Source organism: Sceloporus occidentalis, unplaced genomic scaffold, assembly GCF_023333645.1.
Source record: "Sceloporus occidentalis isolate IW3139 unplaced genomic scaffold, rSceOcc1.0.p SCAF_4, whole genome shotgun sequence".
Taxonomy (NCBI): domain Eukaryota; kingdom Metazoa; phylum Chordata; class Lepidosauria; order Squamata; family Phrynosomatidae; genus Sceloporus; species Sceloporus occidentalis.
In genome coordinates, this window is record NW_028316984.1 from 47,827,479 (window position 1) to 47,847,613 (window position 20,135).

The 20,135-nt window shown below is 53.5% G+C and overlaps 1 protein-coding gene across 3 annotated transcripts in view; it reads right to left on the bottom strand.

Annotated features, from left to right (window-relative positions):
* GPD2 (glycerol-3-phosphate dehydrogenase 2) overlaps positions 1-20,135 on the bottom strand; it is a 136,142-nt gene that overhangs the window by 78,295 nt on the left and 37,712 nt on the right. For all 3 annotated transcript variants that reach the window (XM_089519991.1, XM_089519992.1, XM_089519993.1), the window contains one exon: positions 4,650-4,774. In XM_089519991.1, coding sequence (XP_089376117.1) covers positions 4,650-4,774 — 125 coding nt within the window. The remainder of the gene's footprint in view (positions 1-4,649; positions 4,775-20,135) is intronic.

Consider the following 20,135-nt stretch of genomic DNA (forward strand, 5'->3'; position numbering starts at 1 on the left):
GAGAGGCATCGGTTGTCAGAGTCAATTGAGGTTGAGGCTGATGGAAGGGCATCCCGATACAGACGTTGCGATCGTCCAACCACCATCTTAGGGAAGTGGCCACCGGCCTCGGTACCGTGAGCCACTTTGACGGAGGGTCCTCCATCGGGGAGAAGACTGAGAGGAACCAGGACTGTAGCGGGCGCAGGCGAAGCCGTGCCCACGGTGTCACGAAGGTCGTTGACGCCATGTGTCCCAGAGCAACTTGGACGTCTCTGGCCCTCACCCTTCTGTGGGAAATGCAAGGCTTCAGTGATGCTACTAACGCCTGGAAGCGGTCCGTAGGAAGGAAGGCGGAGCATCTTTCGGAGTCGAGGATGGCTCCGATGAACTTGGCCTGCCTGGCTGGAGTGAAGTGAGACTTCTCCTTGTTGACGACCAGTCCGAGAGAGTCCAACAGATGCAAGGCGAACGAGATTGTCTCTCGGAGGTCCTGTTGTGAGTCGGCGACAAACAGCCAGTCGTCCAGATAAGGGAAGACCCTGTAGCCTTTCTGGTGGAGGTATGCTACCACTGGAGCCATGCACTTTGTAAAGACCCGTGGAGCCGTGGCAAGGCCAAAGGGAAGCACGTTGTAGTGGTACGCGGTGGAGCCGACGGCGAAGGCGAGGAATCTCCTGTGGGACTCCCGAATTCCAATGTGGAAGTAGGCGTCCTTCAAGTGGACCGTTGCAAACCACAGGCCCTGGTATAGGAGAGGCAAAATAGAAGCCAAGGTTACCATCCGGAACCGGCGGTATTCGAGGAAGAGGTTCAAATGTCTTAAGTCCAAAATGGGTCTGATGCCGCCATCTGCCTTCGGTACCGTGAAGTACCTGGAGAAGAATGCCCTGGAACAGTGTTTGGGGCGTAACGGAGAGATTGCCCCTTTGAGAAGCAAAGCGCGCACTTCGTCGAGAAGGGTGTCCGAGGGGGTGGTGGAAATAAAAGCTCCGGTGGGCGGGAGCTCTTCGAACCCGAGGGAATAGCCCCTACAGACAATGTCTAGTACCCAGGAGTCGGAAGAAATAGAGGCCCAAACGTTGGCAAAGGGCCTAAGGATGTCCAAAAAGCACAGAGGAGAGGCGAAGTGCGCGGGAAGTTTTCATGCCCTCTTCTTGCCTTGATCGGGGTCTTGCCGGCGGTTTTTACAGTACCGGGAAGACTGATTACGGCGGCCAGAAGATGAAGAGGACTGGGACGGGTACCTCTGGTGCTGGGAGCCCTGCTGATGAAACTGGCGGTCCTGATAGGAGGACCTATGGAATTGACCTTGCTGCTGTTGCCAAGGGCGAAATCGCTTGCGGAAAGGGGATGGAACGGGGGCCGACATACCATGTTTTCTCGCCGCCGCCTTCATCCTGAACTTTCGATTAAGCCTATCGTCCGTCTCGGCATGGAACAGGCCCGAGTCATCGATGGGCATGTCTTCAATGGTGGCTCTGACGCTAGAATTGAGGTCCGAGCCCCTTAGCCAGGCGTGCCTCCTTAGGGCGAGGGATGCTGCCATGGCCCTGCCCGAACACTCCACGACATTCCTGGACGCCGTGATGAGCCAGGCGCCAATGGAATGGGCCTCATCTCTGATTTCAGTCAGTGTCCGTTGTACCCCATCCGGGACGTCCGGCACAATCGGGGAGATACCCTCCATCAGGGTTTGGACATAGGCGCCCATACAGGCAGTGTAGTTGGTTGCCTTCACAGCCAACGCAGCCGCTGCATAAGCTTTCCTAGCCAAGGCATCAATCTTCTTGGCCTCCTTGTCCATTGGTGACGCCGCCTGACATTGCGTGGAGACCTGCTGGGCGCCCTCGACGATAGCCGAATTCTGGCGAGGGTGTGAGGTCAGCCATGGTGAGTTCGGAGCCGAAACCCTGTAGAGGGACTCGATCTTGTGTGGCGGGCCAAGGAGTGAAGAAGGGGCATCCCAGGAGCGCTTGACCAAAGTATCTAGAGACGGCAGGAACGGCACGGAGGGTGTCGCGTGGACTCGACCGCGAACCCTGCGCTCAACCGGGTCCTTGGCTTCCTCTTCAGGATATGAGAGCTCGATGTCCAGAGCCCTGGACATCTTAATAACATGTTCCGCAAACGACCTCACATCATCCGTTGGGGAGGCCATCTCTGGGTGGTGAAGGAATTGAAGGGAATCCCGAGCAAGCTCCTCTCCACCCGAGGCGTCATCAGAACCGATGGGGTCTGGTTCCGAATCCGAAGAGACCAGCTCAACAGCAGCCACAGGCCTGGTGCGTTCAGTCGGTCGGGTCACGGGCAGCAAGGAAGTGGCTGAAGACGGCCCTGGTCGGTCGGTGCGCTCCTCGGGTCGGTGTCGATCCTGGCCATGAGCACGGTCTTGCTCACGAACGCGGTCCCGAACCGAAGTGGGCTTAGCCAAGGCGACCTCTCTCGGAACTGGCAAAAAGAACTGGTCAGTTTCCGAGTCGTAGAAATATGTAGCATCATCGAGCTCCCGAGCCGGTGAACGCGGAGCAGGTGAAGGGGACCTCACTGGAAGGTCACAAGGGTCCTCATCATCTGAGAGGAGAAAGGGGAGCGCTGTCGAAGCCGACGGAGCTTAAACCGAAGATGATTGGACGGCGGCCCCCCGGTCACGATCCCTTACAGGAGAGTGGACCTCGACAGACGGTGTGGCGAGGGAAGCAACCATCACCGGGGAGTCGGGACGAGGACGCTCTCGATGATGGGCCTTGCGGGACCCAGCAGCCTCCTTGGGTGCGGCCAGTCTCTTGGATGGAGACCCTGATTGAGAACTTGGGTGACCACTAGATGACTTGGCCTTCTTAGCAGAAGAAGAAGATGTTGAGACCGGGGCCGATGATTGCCTCTTTTTGCCAGACTTAGGGCGAGCAGGTGCATCCGGGGGAAAGAAGAGGATCGGTGACTCCGAGATCCTAGCCACCTGCCCGGCTCCATCTTTTTTCCCGGAGGCGGGCTCCTTCGGGCCCAAGGCATCGGGTTCGGAGGCGGCCCTTCTCGAGACGGAGTCATCAGGTTTGGAGGACTTGGAATAGTCCGACGATCCCGACTTAGCCTTGGCCTTCTTGGAGCTGGAAGAAGTCGCCGAAGCCGCCTTATGGGACCTCTGGTCGGAGGCCGCTCGCTGGGATGACCCCGATGTCTCGGAGGGAGCTCCCTCTTCACGAGGTGGAGCAGAGGCGGCAGCAGAACCCAATGACCCTGATTTATGAGGGTGCTTAGTGGGTTTGGAGGTGGCACTGGGCTTAGTGGAGCCGCGGGCCACAGGGGGTGCGGCATCAGAAACCCCCGAATACAGCACCAGCGAAGTAGAGGGAGGTGCGCTGGCCAGGCCATCACGGGCCGGGAGAGAGGGAGTCACAGCAGAAGCCGAGGGGGCCGAGGCAGGGCGAGAATCCCCCTCCCGAATCTTGCCCTGGGCTATTGCGGACGTCAGCCGCGATTCCCGGTTCTTCCGGGCTTGGGAAGACATAGACTTACAGAGGCTGCAAGCCCTGGGGTAGTGGTCTCGGCCGAGACACAGCAGGCAAGAGGAATGCGGGTCTTGTACAGGAACCTTTCCTCCACAGACGTCGCATTTCTTGAAAGGAGGAGACATCCTTTATCGAAGTCGACAAGCCAAAACGAGATCCGAGATCCAAATCGAAGTACACGGTCCGAGGTCAAAAAGCACGGGGGAAGAAGAGAAGCCAAAGTCCAGAAAAACAGTCCGAGTCAAATAGAACCAGTGATCCAAACAAGCTAGCAAGAGCGAAGTTCCAAACAGCAACCAGCACGGCGGAAAAAAGGAACTGGGCAAAGAGCGGGAAGGCAGGGGCCTTATAACGGGTGGGCGGGGTTACCGCCAAAAAGTTTCTATATGTTGCAAAGTAAACTTTGCCCAGTGATTCTAGAAGTTTCCGAACAGCACTGCGCAGGCGCAGTAAAACCCATTTGTATGATTCGCAGAGACCACGAAGAAGAACCTTATTTCTCTCTCTTGGGATTACACTCTGTCTCTGCACATTACAGCCAATCAACATATTTGCATAGAATCAACTGTAAACCCTACAAGCACTGGACAATGTCTATCACCTGCTGTCACTGACTGTCAAAAACATCTAGCCTTCAGAAGCCTAGCCTGATAGGGAAAAGGTATTACCAACGAATCCATGAATAAAAAGGCAATCATTCTGATTGCACTATGAGATAGAGACTTAGATGAGTACAAAAACCAGAATTTTCTGTACATAGTTTTAAAAGCTTGTTACTGGTTTTTTTATATTTTAAAATAATGTTTCAAATTGACACACACACATACACAGAGAGATTTTCTCCACTTATCTTCATATTCCACTTATCAGGATGTCATAGACTCTATGACAAGCAACAAGAACGTCTTTTTAAAATATACCATGTGCTATTTTGAAATGTTAAGGAAACTATAGGATTTAAAATTTATCACAGTTTAAATATTAACTACCACTATATCTTTCATATTTCATTATGCCCAATACTTGCAGCAAGCCACTGACAAATGCATTCAAAACCCAGAGTGTATTAAAAACCATGAATGTGAGAATAAATTTAATTAGATCAGGAGGAAGGAGTTCAGTTAGACTTTTCCTTCACAGTTACCCTCATAAAACAATTACCTGGTCAAAATCCAACTTCATGATGGCCTTCTGAAGATATCTCACTCCGCCATGGATCAATTTAGTGCTTCTACTGCTGGTCCCTGATGAGAAATCATCTCTTTCTACAAGGGCTGTTTTTAGGCCTGTGTAACCAGAAAACCAAATTAACTTCTTAAATTACACAATTTGTATGTAATTCATTAAAGATCCTTCTCTAGGGTAGAGACAATCACAAGAAAAATTACTCAGAACATAGATAAATTTGTATTCAAAGTACACAGCACCATCTCTTTGGCAAGCAGCTTCTTTAGGGAAATCTCTATTTTTTTAACATTGTAAATGAAAATGGCCACAGACAAGCAAGGATAGTATAAGAATATGCACCTAAATACTATGAAGTTGAAGAAATGTATGAAAGTTGCCTAGATTTCAACAAACAACCAAAACCTTTGGGGATTTATTATTGTTGTTGTTGTTGTTGCTTGATTGTCTCAACAATTCTGAATAATGAAACACAGTGCTAAGGCTACAAAACCGGAAATAAATCCCACTGAACTCAACAGGGTGTATTTCTCAATAGACCTATAGTGTAATTCTTTTCCTGAACTCTACATAAGGAATACGTTAGAGTGGTTCAGAATTCAATCAGGGCCCCAGTTTGTTAGCGTATGCTTGCATATTTAAATTGATAAAGGTGAAGGAAACCGTTACTATGCTGTGGAATCCAACAATGTCCAGTGAAACCAGAGGGATGACAGTTTCCCCCCTGCAAAGGGGGGGGGGGTGTCAAAACTTGCTTCAAAGAGTTGCAAAACTCTTCACAGCAGATAGATGTTCAGGTCATGTGGAGGGCTGCAGGATGGAAGGAAGAGAAAGTCTCACTGCAGAAGTGGTCAACCAGTAACATGACATTTGATGAAAGTATTATCTTCACTATCAAATCATTAATTGTCTTATAACTGATATTTGTAAGTACTGGGGGTGCTTTTTTAGATGAAAGGATTTTTTAAGACAGAAGCTCAAACAAAATAATAAATAATTTGTTTCATCACCTGACAACTAAAGCTTTAATTGATAAACTGATGAAGGCCAATGTTAAGATCTGCAGGGTATCCAATTTATAGCCACACTATTTGTTTTTGTCCTTTGTTTTACTGAAAGTGAGGTGGGGAGGAAGCAGGAAGAAAAGGGGGGGAAGAAAAGAGAAAGAAAAAAGGAATGGAGATGACAAATGAAAGATGGCTTTTCCTTTCAACAATGAGTGATCATTAAATTAATAAAATTCAGTTAACAAATGCTACTTTATTATTCCTTCAATATATCAAAAAGACACCTTTTTCAACGTTTCAGTAATGTGAAAAATGAATTTACATTTTTATCAATTAAAATGCAGCCAATTAATCAATAAAAATCCCTCCATCTGTTTTCAGTAGTAACACATGGATTAGTTATACTATAATACACCTTAGCAACAATTTTGTGTACAGAACAAGAGTAACAAAAAAAAAGAGGGAGACTGAATTCTTCAGAACATTCTTCTATACGTATGAAATATGGATATATATTCCCACTAATCAGAGAAAGGCTTCCTTCAGTTCCCTCTATATGGACTACTTTTCTTTCTTTTCTTTTGATTTTTTTTGCAGTCCAGTGATCCGCTCTGATGCCACAACAAAGTATAATTCCCAGAATTCCACAGCACTGAGCTATAGCAGTTAAAGTGGTATCAAATGATATTATTTCTGTAGTGCAGAAGGAGTCTTTGTTTCTAATGAGAAAGTTCAAGCTTGATTTGTTTTAAAAGCCATTCATTTGTCTTGTTATCAGTCCAATGTATCCATAGAACTCTTCTCCAGCATTACATTTGAAATGAGATTACAATTATGCCCAGTATAATTTATTCCAAATGATTAAATACAAAAGAATTCCAAGCATTTCAGGAGGACTCTTCTTTTTTTAACATAAAACAAGACATAGCCATGATTCGATGCCAACTGCAAGGAAGGTAAAGCCAAGTTGCATATATAGAAACAAGCCAATTATATCACAGCAATATTAAGTGTTCCTAATTTAAAAAATATGCATTTATATTTCTCTGTGATGCACAGGTAATAGAAAGAAGATTCTATGAGCAACTGTTTGTATGTTTGGAAATATGGAAAGCTTTATTCCAACAAATGAACCAGTCACTGATATCCTGTTGCCTCAGCCCTTCCAAAACAATATTAAAATCACCAGGAGAATTTTAATGAATTTGAATGCATACACTGTGCATTGACTACTCATGTATAAGTCTAGAAATTTAGGTCAAAAATTGACCCCAAAAACCTGAATTGACTTATCCACAGGTCAATTTAAGTACTGTATCTGAACTCTTATTTAAAAGAAGGAACTATGCCCTGGTGAAAAGCAAGAGTATAATCTGTCCTGGAACCACTGACTCCCCTCTACTCTCTCATCCATCCAGTCTTAAGAGTGAGCGCAAAGAGTTATGTCTGCTGGAATTTTATAAGTTCTTTGACATTGTTTTGCTTTGCTTCACCCTTTAGATACTTTGCTATATGCCTTAAGTTTTACCCTTGACTTGTCCACGGGACATATCAAAATCCATAATTCTGACCCCAAAACTTACCCTCAACATATACATGAGGTTGACTTATAGTCAAGTATATATGGTATTCTGGTAACGGCAAGGTTTTTTGGATGTACTACTGACACATTTTCATGTTTTCTTGTAATATAAGCCACAAATCGCAGAGGAAAGAAGAGTGGTCCCTGGATATTACTTTAGAATTACTATTACAGTCTTCCCTCCAGATTCATGGGGGCTAAAGGGCACTGGAAGGGCAGGGGAGCGTGTGCTGGCCTCTTCCTCCCTCCTTCAGGCCCAAGGCTTGAGAGAGGTCGGGGGACCTCTCTCAAACCTTGGGAGCAAAGGAAGGAGGGTGCACTGGCTGCTTCCTCTTTCAGTCCCAAGGCCTCAGGGAGCTCAATTACTCTCGAGTCCCCAGCTATGTGTGCACACCATCCTGGCGGTTCCCTCCATCCTCAGCTTTTCCCTCACTCACAGGAAAAAAAGCCTGGGAGGGGCAGAGAGGGAGGAGTAATAATAATTAATAATAATTTGTTTTATTTATATACCGCTATTCCAAAGATCATAGCGGTGAACAGCAAGTAAGCTAATTAGCAAGTAAGCTAATTTGTCCCCAACTGTCTGGGTACTCATTTTAGCGACCTCGGAAGGATGCAAGCCTGAGTTGAGCTTGGGCCCTTTTGCTGGTCTTGAACTCGTAACCTTGTGGTTTCCCTCACTCACAGAAAAAAAGGCTGGGAGGGGCAGAGAGGGAGGAGTACAAGCGCACACAGCTAGGGATTTGTGAATAATCGAATCTATGAATCCCAAAGCTGAGAATCTGGAGCGACAACTGTAGTACTATTTTGGTTTGACAGTATCTCAGGTTCAGAATGAAAACAGAAGGCATTATGAAAATAAATGCCGAAACACAACCATCAGTAGTGCAATCAATGCAACCCTGAAACCAACACAGCCCTCCCGAAAGCTGCGTCTCGGATGGCTCTGGTGTCCAACCTATAGTGCTTTATAAAAGTCAATGGCTGGGACCAGACAGCAGCCTTACAGACATCCTCCAGGGGAATCCCTGACAGAAATGCAGAGGATGCCGACATTGACCTTGTGGAATGGGACCGGACCCTGCCCGGGAGAGACTTGCCCAGCAGTTCATAGCAGAGGTGGATGGTACCAGCCACCCATTTGGAAAACCTCTGCGCAGACACGGGCAACCCCTTCTTCGGCTCCGAGTAGCATTGGAAAAGTCTCTCGGATCGACTGGAGGCAGCAGTTCTGTCCAAATAAAACGCCAGTGCTCTCCTGACATCAAGAGAGTGCAGACGTCGTTCCGCATCCGATGTCGGATTGGATGCGAGGGTAGGCAGTACAATGTCCTGACACATGTGAAAGGCCGATACTACCTTCGGCAAGAAAGTAATGGCTGTCCGGAGGACTACCTTGTCCTTGTGGAACCTCAAAAACAGCTGGTCCCTCCGTAAGGCACAGAGTTCGCCCGCACGGCGGGCAGAGGTGATGGCCACAAGAAAAGCTGTTTTCCAAGTCAGTAGTCTCAGGTCTGCTGTGGCCAGCGGTTCAAAGGGCTTGGATTGGAGGGCGGACAGTACCGCCTCCAAACTCCAAGCCGGTGCCGGTACCGACACAGGAGGATACAGGTTAGCACAACCTTTAAGGAACCCCTTCACCAAGGGGTCCTTGAAGAAGGAAACCCTCCCCCCGAACTGATATTTGGCACAAATGGCAGACAAATAGCACTTGATGGATGTGAGAGAAAGCCCCTCATCCAAAAGTGTCATCAAAAACTCCAGCACCACTGGAGTGGACACTTGAGCAGGAGACAAGCCTTTTTGGTCCAGGAACAGGCCAAATTTTCTCCACTTGGAGGCATAGGACCGCTGGGTGGAAGGTTTCCTTGCAGCCAGGATCACCGTCCTCACCGCCTCTGGCAGGGCAGTCAGGGCTGTATTCTCCAGGCTACCAGCGGCAGGCTCTCGATGTCCGGGTGGAGAATCCGTCCGTCCTGGATTGACAGTAAGTCCGGACGAGGATCGAGGCGGAGAAAGCATCTCTTGGAAAGGTGAAGAAGGGATGCAAACCAGGGCTGTCTCGGCCACCACGGGGTGATCAGGATCGCATGCGAGCGGTCCGTTGTCATCTTGGACACTGCCCTGATGACGAGAGGGAACGGAGGGAACGCGTAGAGAAGCTCCCCCGTCCAGAGGAAGGCGAATGCGTCTCCGAGGGATCCGTCCATCGACTTCCTGGAGCAGAACTGGGGACAGTGGGTGTTCCACCTGGTCGCGAAGAGGTCGATCCGGGGGGTTCCCCACCGGTCGAAGAGGTCGCTGACCGTCTCGGGATGGAGCCTCCACTCGTGGCACACCGACGGGGATCTGCTGAGGCGGTCTGCCAGCTCGTTGTCCTCTCCCGGAAGGTGAATCGCCTGAAGGAGGATTTGTCTTTGGATGCACCAGTCCCAGATGCGGAGCGTCAGGTCGAGCAGGGTCTTGGATCTGGTGCCTCCTTGTTTGTTGATGTAATACATCACGGTGGTGTTGTCCGTCCTCAGGAGGACCACCTTGCCTGTGACGGCGAACTCGAACGCCCTTAATGCCTTCTCCACTGCCAGCATCTCCAGGGCGTTGATGTGGAGGAGCTTGTCCTGGGCGGACCACCTGTCCTTGACGACCAAGTCGAGCAGGTGGGCGCCCCAACCCTCCAGGGATGCGTCGGTTGTCAGAGTCAGCTGTGATTGGGGCTGATGAAAAGGCATCCCGGCGCCGACATTGCGGAAGTCCAACCACCATCTTAGGGACGCAGCCACCGGTCTCGGTACCGTGAGCCACTTGGACGGAGGGTCCTCCATCAGAGAGAAGGTGGAGAGGAACCAGGACTGGAGCGGTCGGAGGCGAAGTCTTGCCCAAGGTGTGACAAACGTCGTTGATGCCATGTGGCCCAAAGCGACCTGGACATCTCTGGCCCTCACCCTTCTGTGGGAGATGCAAGGTCTGAGCGACGCAGTCAAGGCCTGGAAACGGTCTGGAGGGAGAAAGGCGGAGCATCTTTCGGAGTCGAGAATTGCCCCGATGAACTTGACCTGCCTGGTTGGGGTGAAGTGGGATTTTTCCCTGTTGATGACCAGTCCAAGGGAGTTGAAGAGGTGCAGGGCGAATGAGACTGCTTCCTGCAGTTCGTGTGGAGACTCGGCGGCAAACAGCCAGTCGTCCAGGTAAGGGAAGACCATGAAGCCCTTCTGATGAAGGTATGCCACCACCAGTGCCATGCACTTTGTGAAGACCCGTGGAGCCGTGGCCAAGCCAAAGGGGAGGACGTTGTAGCGGTACGAGGTGGAGCCGACAGCGAAGGCGAGGAATCTCCAGTGGGATTCCCGGATCCCGACGTGGAAGTAGGCGTCCTTCAAGTCGACAGTCGCGAACCACAGGCCCTGGTGGAGCAGAGGTAGAATGGAAGCCAAGGTTACCATTCGAAAGCGACGGTATTCCAGGAACAAATTCAAGTGTCTCAAGTCTAGGATGGGTCTGATGCCCCCATCCGCTTTCGGTACCGTAAAGTACCTGGAGAAGAAGGCTCTGGGATATTGGTCAGGCGGTAAAGGGGAGATGGCCCCTTTTTCCAGCAAGGTGCGCACTTCGTCGAGAAGGGTGTCCGAGGGGGGAGTGGACATGAAGGCTCCAGTTGGAGGGAGCTCTTCGAACTCGAGGGCATATCCCCTACGGACGATGTTAAGAGCCCACGAGTCCGATGTTATTGAGGCCCAGGTGTTAGCAAAGGGCCTCAAAATGTCCAGAAAGAAGGGGGGTGAAAGAGAGGCGAAGTGCGCTGCTTCCCTTCAGGCTCTCTTCTTCCCCTGGTCGGTGTCCTGCCGGTGGGACTTGCGGTACCGAGGCAGGAAGTTACGACGGCCAGAGGAGGAGGAAGACTGCGAGGGGTAGCGACGTCTCTGGGAGCCCTGTTGTTGGGACTGTCGATCCCGAGGGAAGGTCCCTTGAGACTGACTTTGCGGCTGCCATGGGCGCTGACGCTTCCGAAATGGAGAAGCAGGTGTAGAGGACATGCCATGCTTCTTAGCTGCCGCCTTCATCCTGAACTTCCTGTTCAGGCGGTCGTCAGTCTCTGCATGGAAGAGCCCGGTTCCATCGAGTGGCATGTCCTCGATGGCCGCCTTGACGGTAGGGTTGAGGTCCGAGGCCCTCAACCAAGCGTGTCGTCTGAGTGCCGTGGAAGCAGACATGGCCCTCCCTGCACAGTCAGCCATATTTCTGGAAGTGGTGATGAGCCAGCTTCCGATGGAGTGAGTCTCGTCTCTGACCTCGATCAACTGCCTCTGGACGTCATCCGGGATGTCCGGGATGAGAGGGGAGATACGTTCCATGAGGGTTTGGACGTATGCCCCCATGCAGGCGGTATAATTGATGGCCTTTACCGCCAGGGCCGCTGCCGAGTAGGCCTTCTTGGCCAGGCCATCCACCTTCTTCGCCTCCCGGTCGACAGGGGAGGTAGCCTGCTTCGGCACGAAGCTGTGCTGAGCTCCCTCAACAATAGCCGAATTGGGCCTGGGGTGGTCAACCAACCAGGGACAGCTCGCCGGGGCGACTCTGTAGAGAGACTCCACCTTGCGGGACGAGGCCGACAGGTTGGCCGGAGAGTCCCAAGACCTCTGGACTATGGTCTGGAGAGATGGTAGCAGGGGAAGGCAAGGAGGTGTGGGCACCCGTCCATGAACCCGACGTTCCACCGGATCCCGAGCATCATCGTCCAGGAAAGCAAGCTCGATGTCGAGGGCCCTGGCCATCTTCACGACATGCTCACTAAAAGAACGGACGTCGTCCGATGGGGAAGAAGGCTCAGGATTGTGCATCCTCTGGGGCGAAGCCGAGACCGAGAGGACATCTTCTTCCTCGGACGGCACCTCGGATAGGGGCACGGGCTCGTCATCAGAGTCCAAGTCGGAGGAGAGGACGTCAACCACTGTGACTTGGGATCTCGGACGGCTCGGGGTGAGATCAGCCAAAGGGCGGGAGCGCCGGCGAGGCGGAGATGGAGGCCTCTCGAACACGGAGACGACCGGAACCGATCTGGCAGACGTGCCCTCCTGTGGGTCAGCCGGACGGGGGTTCAATCTGGTGAACTCTCTGAGTGCCACCTCCTTCGTGACCGACATGAAGTATCGGCCGGACTGGGTGTCCAGGAACATATCCGGCGCCTCCTGAGGGCGGGGCGGTTGTCCATCGCCCTCATCCTCGGAATGGGGAAGCGAGAGGTCTCCAGAAGGGAGGGCAGGAGCGGTGTCCCCTGTCTCGTGGACGAAGTCCATAGTGGGCTGAGGCGGTGGTGTGACCGGTACCGGAGTCTGTTGGATCTCAGGGGCAGGCTCTGGATCAAGAGCTGCCGGAGTGGAAGCGCGGGCCTTCTTAGAGGGGGAACGCCTCTTGTCTTTAGCCTTGGGCAAGTCGGTCCCGGCTTGCTCCTTGGCAGGCTTAGACTTCTTAGAGCAGGGGTCGGCAACCTCCGGCCCGCGGGCCGGATGCGGCCCGCGGAGGCCTGGCGACCGGCCCCTGCCTCCCCTTGCCGCCGCCGCCGCCGCCGCGGCGGCCGCCCGTCGCGGCGTTTCGCCGCTCTGGGCGCCGCCATTTTGGGCGGCAAAATGGCGGCGAAGTCTCGCGCGACCTCCCTCGAGGTCGCGCGAGACTTCGCGGCCATTTTAGCTGAAAAAATGGCGGCGCCCAGAGCGGCCTCTCGGGCTATGGGCGCCGCCATTTTTTCACCCAAAATGGCGGCGCCCAGAGCGGCGAAAAGCCGCGATGGGCAGCCGCGGCGGCAGCGGCGGCGGGCCTTTGAGAGGCCCGCTGCCGTCCCTGGGGCCCTCCAGGAGGGCTCCGAAGGCGGCAGCGGGCCTCTGGGAGGCCCGCTGCCGTCCCTGGGGCCCTCCAGGAGGGCTCCGAGGGCGGCAGGGGGCCTCTGGGTGGCCCGCTGCCATCCCTGGGGCCCTCCAGGAGGGCTCCGAGGGCGGCAGGGGGCCTCTGGGTGGCCCGCTGCCGTCCCTGGGGCCCTCCAGGAGGGCTCCGAGGGCGGCAGGGGGCCTGCTGCCGTCCCTGGGGCCCTCCAGGAGGGCTCCGAGGGCGGCAGGGGGCCTCTGGGGGACCCTTTTCCGTCCCTGGGGCCCTCCAGGAGGGCTCCGAGGGCGGCAGGGGGCCTGCTGCCGTCCCTGGGGCTCTCCAGGAGGGCTCCGAGGGCGGCAGGGGGCCTCTGGGGGGCCCTTTGCCATCTCTGGGACCCTCCAGGAGGGCTCCGAGGGCGGCAGGGGGCCTCTGGGGGGCCCTTTGCCGTCCCTGGGGCCCTCCAGGAGGGCTCTGAGGGCGGCAGGGGGTCTCTGGGGGACCCTTTGCAGTCCCTGGGGCCCTCCAGGAGGGCTCCGAGGGCGGCAGGGGGCCTGCTGCCATCCCTGGGGCCCTCCAGGAGGGCTCTGAGGGCGGCAGGGGGCCTCTGGGGGGCCCTTTGCCGTCTCTGGGACCCTCCAGGAGGGCTCCGAGGGCGGCAGGGGGCCTGCTGCCGTCCCTGGGGCCCTCCAGGAGGGCTCCGAGGGCGGCAGGGGGCCTCTGGGGGAACCCTTTGCCGTCCTTGGGGCCCTCCAGGAGGGCTCCGAGGGCGGCAGGGGGCGTCTGGGGGGCCCGCTGCCGTCCCTGGGGCCCTCCAGGAGGGCTCCGAGGGCGGCAGGGGGCCTCTGGGGGGCCCTTTGCCGTCTCTGGGACCCTCCAGGAGGGCTCCGAGGGCGGCAGGGGGCCTGCTGCCGTCCCTGGGGCCCTCCAGGAGGGCTCCGAGGGCGGCAGGGGGCCTCTGGGGGAACCCTTTGCCGTCCTTGGGGCCCTCCAGGAGGGCTCCGAGGGCGGCAGGGGGCGTCTGGGGGGCCCGCTGCCGTCCCTGGGGCCCTCCAGGAGGGCTCCGAGGGCGGCAGGGGGCCTCTGGGGGGCCTGCTGCCGTCCCTGGGGCCCTCCAGGAGGGCTCCGAGGGCGGCAGGGGGCCTCTGGGGGGCCCTTTGCCGTCTCTGGGACCCTCCAGGAGGGCTCCGAGGGCGGCAGGGGGCCTGCTGCCGTCCCTGGGGCCCTCCAGGAGGGCTCCGAGGGCGGCAGGGGGCCTCTGGGGGAACCCTTTGCCGTCCTTGGGGCCCTCCAGGAGGGCTCCGAGGGCGGCAGGGGGCGTCTGGGGGGCCCGCTGCCGTCCCTGGGGCCCTCCAGGAGGGCTCCGAGGGCGACAGGGGGCCTCTGGGGGGCCTGCTGCCGTCCCTGGGGCCCTCCAGGAGGGCTCCGAGGGCGGCAGGGGGCCTCTGGGGGGCCCTTTGCCGTCTCTGGGACCCTCCAGGAGGGCTCCGAGGGCGGCAGGGGGCCTCTGGGGGGCCCTTTGCCGTCTCTGGGACCCTCCAGGAGGGCTCCGAGGGCGGCAGGGGGCCTCTGGGGAGCCCTTTGCCATCCCTGGGGCCCTCCAGGAGGGCTCCGAGGGCGGCAGGGGGTCTCTGGGGGACCCTTTGCAGTCCCTGGGGCCCTCCAGGAGGGCTCCGAGGGCGGCAGGGGGCCTGCTGCCATCCCTGGGGCCCTCCAGGAGGGCTCCGAGGGCGGCAGGGGGCCTCTGGGGGGCCCTTTGCCGTCTCTGGGACCCTCCAGGAGGGCTCCGAGGGCGGCAGGGGGCCTCTGGGGGGCCCTTTGCCGTCCCTGGGGCCCTCCAGGAGGGCTCCAAGGGCGGCAGGGGGCCTGCTGCCGTCCCTGGGGCCCTCCAGGAGGGCTCCGAGGGCGGCAGGGGGCGTCTGGGGGGCCCGCTGCCGTCCCTGGGGCCCTCCAGGAGGGCTCCGAGGGCGGCAGGGGGCCTCTGGGGGGCCTGCTGCCGTCCCTGGGGCCCTCCAGGAGGGCTCCGAGGGCGGCAGGGGGCCTCTGGAGGGCCCTTTGCCATCCCTGGGGCCCTCCAGGAGGGCTCCGAGGGACGGCAGGGGGCCTCTGGGAGGCCCGGTGCTGTCGCTGGGGCCCTCCAGGGGGCCCTCCAGCGCTGGTGGCCCCCACCAGCTTTTTTGCCGGTCTCTGACGGGGCCTGGGGCCCCGTCAGGGGCCAGCAAAGGTGGGGAGGCCTGGCCCCCGGAGGGTGGAGGCTCCGCCCCCGGTACGCAGCCCCGCCCCGGAGGGTGGAAGCTCCGCCCCCGGCACACGGCCCCGCCCCGGAGGGTGGAAGCTCCACCCCCCGCACATGGCCCCGCCCCGGAGGGTTGAAGCTCCACCCCCCGGCTTCGGCCCCCCAGTCGCCTGAGGGACACCAACCCGGCCCCCGGCTCAAAAAGGTTGCCTACCCCTGTCTTAGAGGCAGGGTCACGGCCCGACTTGTCATGGCGCCTTTTCTTTCCCGGTCTCGGGGTCTCTTCCAACGGGAAGAATGGATTTTCCAGGAGGTCCAGGAGGACAGCAGCCGCTCCCGATGAGGAAGGCCTTGGGGACCTTTCCGAAGATGGGGCATGGGTCGCTCCCGAAACCGAAGCCGATTCCCTCGGCTTGGAGGAGTGATGGGACACCTTGGATGATGAAGGCGACGCGAGTAGGGCCTCCGCTCCGGTCCCCTTCCTCGCGTGCGAGCCGTCCGATTTTCTCGCAGATTTGGACGACGGCTCGATGCCCTCGGTCCCCACAGCCTTATGGGAGCGCTTGGAGGGTTCGTCAGTGGCACTGGACGGTTTGGAGCCACAGGCCACATCGGAGGTGGCGGGAGGGAATGTCCCGGCCGGGACACACACCACGCTGGAAACGGTGGCCCTGACGGATGTCACGCTGGACACGCTGGCCCTGGAAGATGAAGCCGGGGGCGCAGAAGGCGGGACGGATGAAGAGCGGGAACCTCCCTCTTGTACCTTGCCCAGGGCGATCGCCGAGGTGAGCCGGGACTCACGGTTTTTCCGGGCCTGAGAGGAGAGGGACCTGCAAAGCGGGCAGGCCTTGGCGTCATGGTCTTTGCCGAGGCACAGAAGACAGGAAGAGTGCGGGTCCTAGACGGGCACCTTTCCCCCGCAGATGTCACACTTTTTGAAGGGTGCAGGCATCCTGAGAGGACGACACAGCCAAAGGAGAATCCAGAGAACAAGATAAACAGTCCGAAGATTCGAAGTTACCAGGGGTGGGAGACAAAGAATGGTCAAGAGTACAGTCCGAGGTCAAAAACGAAAGCGATTCCAAGCAAGCGAAGCAAGCGAAAGTTCCCTGAAGCAGCTAGCATGGCGGAAAAAAGGAACCGGGGAAAAGAGCGGGAAGGCAGGGGCCTTATAACGGGTGGGCGGAGTTACCGCCAAAAAGTTTCTATATGTTGCAAAGTAAACTTTGCCCAGTGATTCCAGAAGTTTCCGAGCAGCACTGCGCAGGCGCAGTGAAACCCATTTGTATGATTCGCAGAGACCACGAAGAAGTAGTTTTATTTTTGCACTATTCTTTTTTAATAACCCAGTACTTTCACATCAATGTTATCAGTTCAGACTTCCACACCATAGACATTCCTGTAACACTCTTGAATAAAGAATTACAACTTTAAGATTAATGGCCAAATTCCTAGACACCTAAGAGTCACACCTAACATGGAAGATCCAGGATCATTACCTCCTGGTGTCTCTTAAAACAGTGACAACCAAGATTATTTACATTAGGACTACAGTACTGTACTGGAAGGAGTATTTTTTATCCTTTGCCCATTTCTTATTTTAATTTCCTCTCCTAGAGCTCCTATAAGCACATCGAGGTACTTCTGTATCAAGTTCAGAAACTTCAGCTACTTCAAAACATGGCAGCCAGGTTGATTATTGGAACATCCAGGAGTGAGCACATTACACCAATATTAAAATCACTCCACTGGCTGCCAATTATTTTCTAGGCAAGGTACAAAGTATCGGTTAGTATCTTTAAAGCCCTACATGGTTTGGGTCTAGGTTACGTACAGGATCACCTCCTCCCATTTAATCCAACCCATACACACAGGTCCTCTGGTGGACATTCACTCCAGGCAGCCAGGACTAGGTTGGCAACTGTCAGCCAGAGGACTTTTTCTTCAATTGCCCCTAGACTCTGGAATGATCTGGCAGAAGAGATTTGACCACTGAATATGCTGTCTGAATTCAACACAGCATTGAAGACCAGTCTCTTCCAGCAGGCTTATCCAGATGATTTTTAAATTGTGAATTTTAAATGTGGATTGTTTTAATATGTCTATAACGTACTTGTCCTTTTAAACTGATGTGTATTTTAACTGATGTGGTTTAACTGGTGTTCTTTGTTAATTATTATTGTTCCCCTCCTCAATCCATGGAGAGAGGCAGGTAAGAAATATTATTGTTGTTGTTGCTGTTGTTGTTGCTGCAGCTGCTGCTGCTGCTGCTGCTGCTGCAAGGGAGGGAGGACAATCTGCCCCTTCCTTTTATCATGGTTAACAATGGGGAGGGAATTCAATTGGGAAAATGCCCACAGAAAGAAAGGGTCATTGTGATGGAGTCACTGGGCAGACTTGGTTTCCTAACAGCCAATCCTGGTTCAGTCTGACCGTGAGGGAGGGGCATCAGGGGAAGGAGTAGATTACAAAGGGAGGAGTCAGTCCAGTGCAGGAGCAATTCAAGCGAGTGTTAGTTGAGTAGCAATTGAGGGGGAGTTTAAGAGTTAAGAGAGTTGCAAGGAGTTGAAGGAAACTGAACTGAGAGAAGGATATGGACTGGGAGAGAAAGTGTATTAGATATTGTAAAGAGGAAATGGGGGAATGCCCGCAACTACCACCTTTGGAACTATTCTACCTAAGCTACATTCCTGCTAAATGTTACTCAATAAAGTCAGTGTTTATTTGTTACAACAGAAGCCTCTGCCTGAGTGAATTCAAAACCATATAGGCACATACAAACACACTACTGAAGATATTAAATCTATAAGAGGAAGATACATGGGACCCAACTCATATACATTTAGGAAAAGTGTATAAAGAGTGGATGCTGGGCAGGTATCATTGATGAGGGGCTTTCTAATAGTGAAGAGGTACAAGGTAACCTCAAGGCATGGAGAGGAGGTCTTGCATCACTGTCTTTCTCTGCCAATACTACAGCACTGATCCAAACAAACCATCCCTTCAACAGATCAAGCAAATAAAGAAGTCAGGATATCTGATCACAGATCTCCCATGTTGTCACATTTGACCTAGTCTTATAAAAATCTCAAGGGGACAAAATTAAAACAAGGGCCCGTTACAGACCGCCCAAAAGGGGCGGTCTCAGGCTGCTGCCGGTTGCAGCGTGGAGGAGCCGCAGCAGCCAAACCGCACAACTCCTCCGCGCTGCAAAAAAGGAGCGCGAAAATCGCGCTCCTTCCGGCAACCCGGAAGAGATGTCGCAAGTGCCAAAGCGCGCACTCACGACGTCTCTTCCGGGTTGGGACGTGCGGATGCAGAGCGTCCGCTACGTCAAGATGGCAGCGCCCATCTGTATAGGGCGCCGCTATCTTGACGTATCGGTTATGCGCGAGGGGCAAGGCACGTCCGGAAGCACCGCCCCTCGCATGTAATCGCGGCGCAAGGACGGCACCTCTTAGGCCCCTCTGTAACGCACCAAGGGGACAAAATTAAGTCACACACTGCAATTTCAAAATTGGTATGTTGCTCTTTGAACATGTAGCATGTTCAACATGTGGGCTAGCAGAAAGTGAAATTTCCATATTCACAGACTGTATCCTTTGATTTGCCTAATTAATTCCTAGGGAGAACTGATGGTGAATGACTATTGTCATCATCCTTTTGAGACATGCAGCTGAACAAGAGAATGCTGGAGTGTGAGTTGTTACCAAAGGGGTGATAAGGTAGGAATCACATAGCCATTCCATCTTCCCTGTTGAACAAATAACTTTTTCCCTTATTCCTTCCCATTCCTTTTTGCTTTTGTATTATGCCTTTCAGATTGTTTAAACCTGTAGGCAGGGATTATATTTTTTCACTGACTGTGTGGCAGTTGCTCTGGGACCATTTTGACTAAACTGTTCTAGATTAATAGTAATCATAATAATTAGATGTAGTGGATCAGAGAAGACAATACAAATACTCAGAAAGCACAAAATGTAACCTGTTGATACTATATTATTCGCATGCTCAACAAACCTGACATACAATAAAATACAAGAAAGTGATGAAGAAAACAATTAAGTTGTTACCTAATAGAAGTGTCTTCTCAATTCTATATATGTATTTATGTATTATGTCTCCCTCTCTTTCTCTCTGAATCTTGAGTAATTACAGTGTGAAATAACAGAATTATCAGGAGATGATCATCAGCCACAGACACCCAAACATAAACCATTACTTATCTGTTCCATAAAATGTAGTAATTCACAAAATAAATCCAATTAAGATAAGTACCTAGAAGACTGGAAATGGTAATCTCTTTGTGGGAGGGAGGTAAATCATAGCTACAGAGTAATCTCTGAAGTTACGGAGAAGTCTTTAAAACAAAATTAAGTAGTATTCCCTGTAAATATCACAATAGACAATGCTTTCTCCATATGGCAATTTTCCAAACAAACATGTTTAAACAAGGAAACAGGGAGAAAGAAAGAGAACAGGTACAAAGAGATTCTAACAGAGGATGCTGGAGAACAATATGACTATTCATATCTAAGGAAGAAAAAACACAGGTGATCAATAGCCTCTGTTCTCCTTTAGACGGCATTGCCTTATAGATTTTGCAGTGCTTTATGGTGAAAGTCTATTGTAAACAAGCACATTAGCCTTTCTTGGACTCCCTAAACTTTCATGTCCTCAAAAAAAAAAAAAATCTAATTATTCCTAGTAACTTTAGAAGATCAGAGCAATTTATTTTTTGTCAAATGTGACTGAAGATTAATGGATACAATCAGGAATAA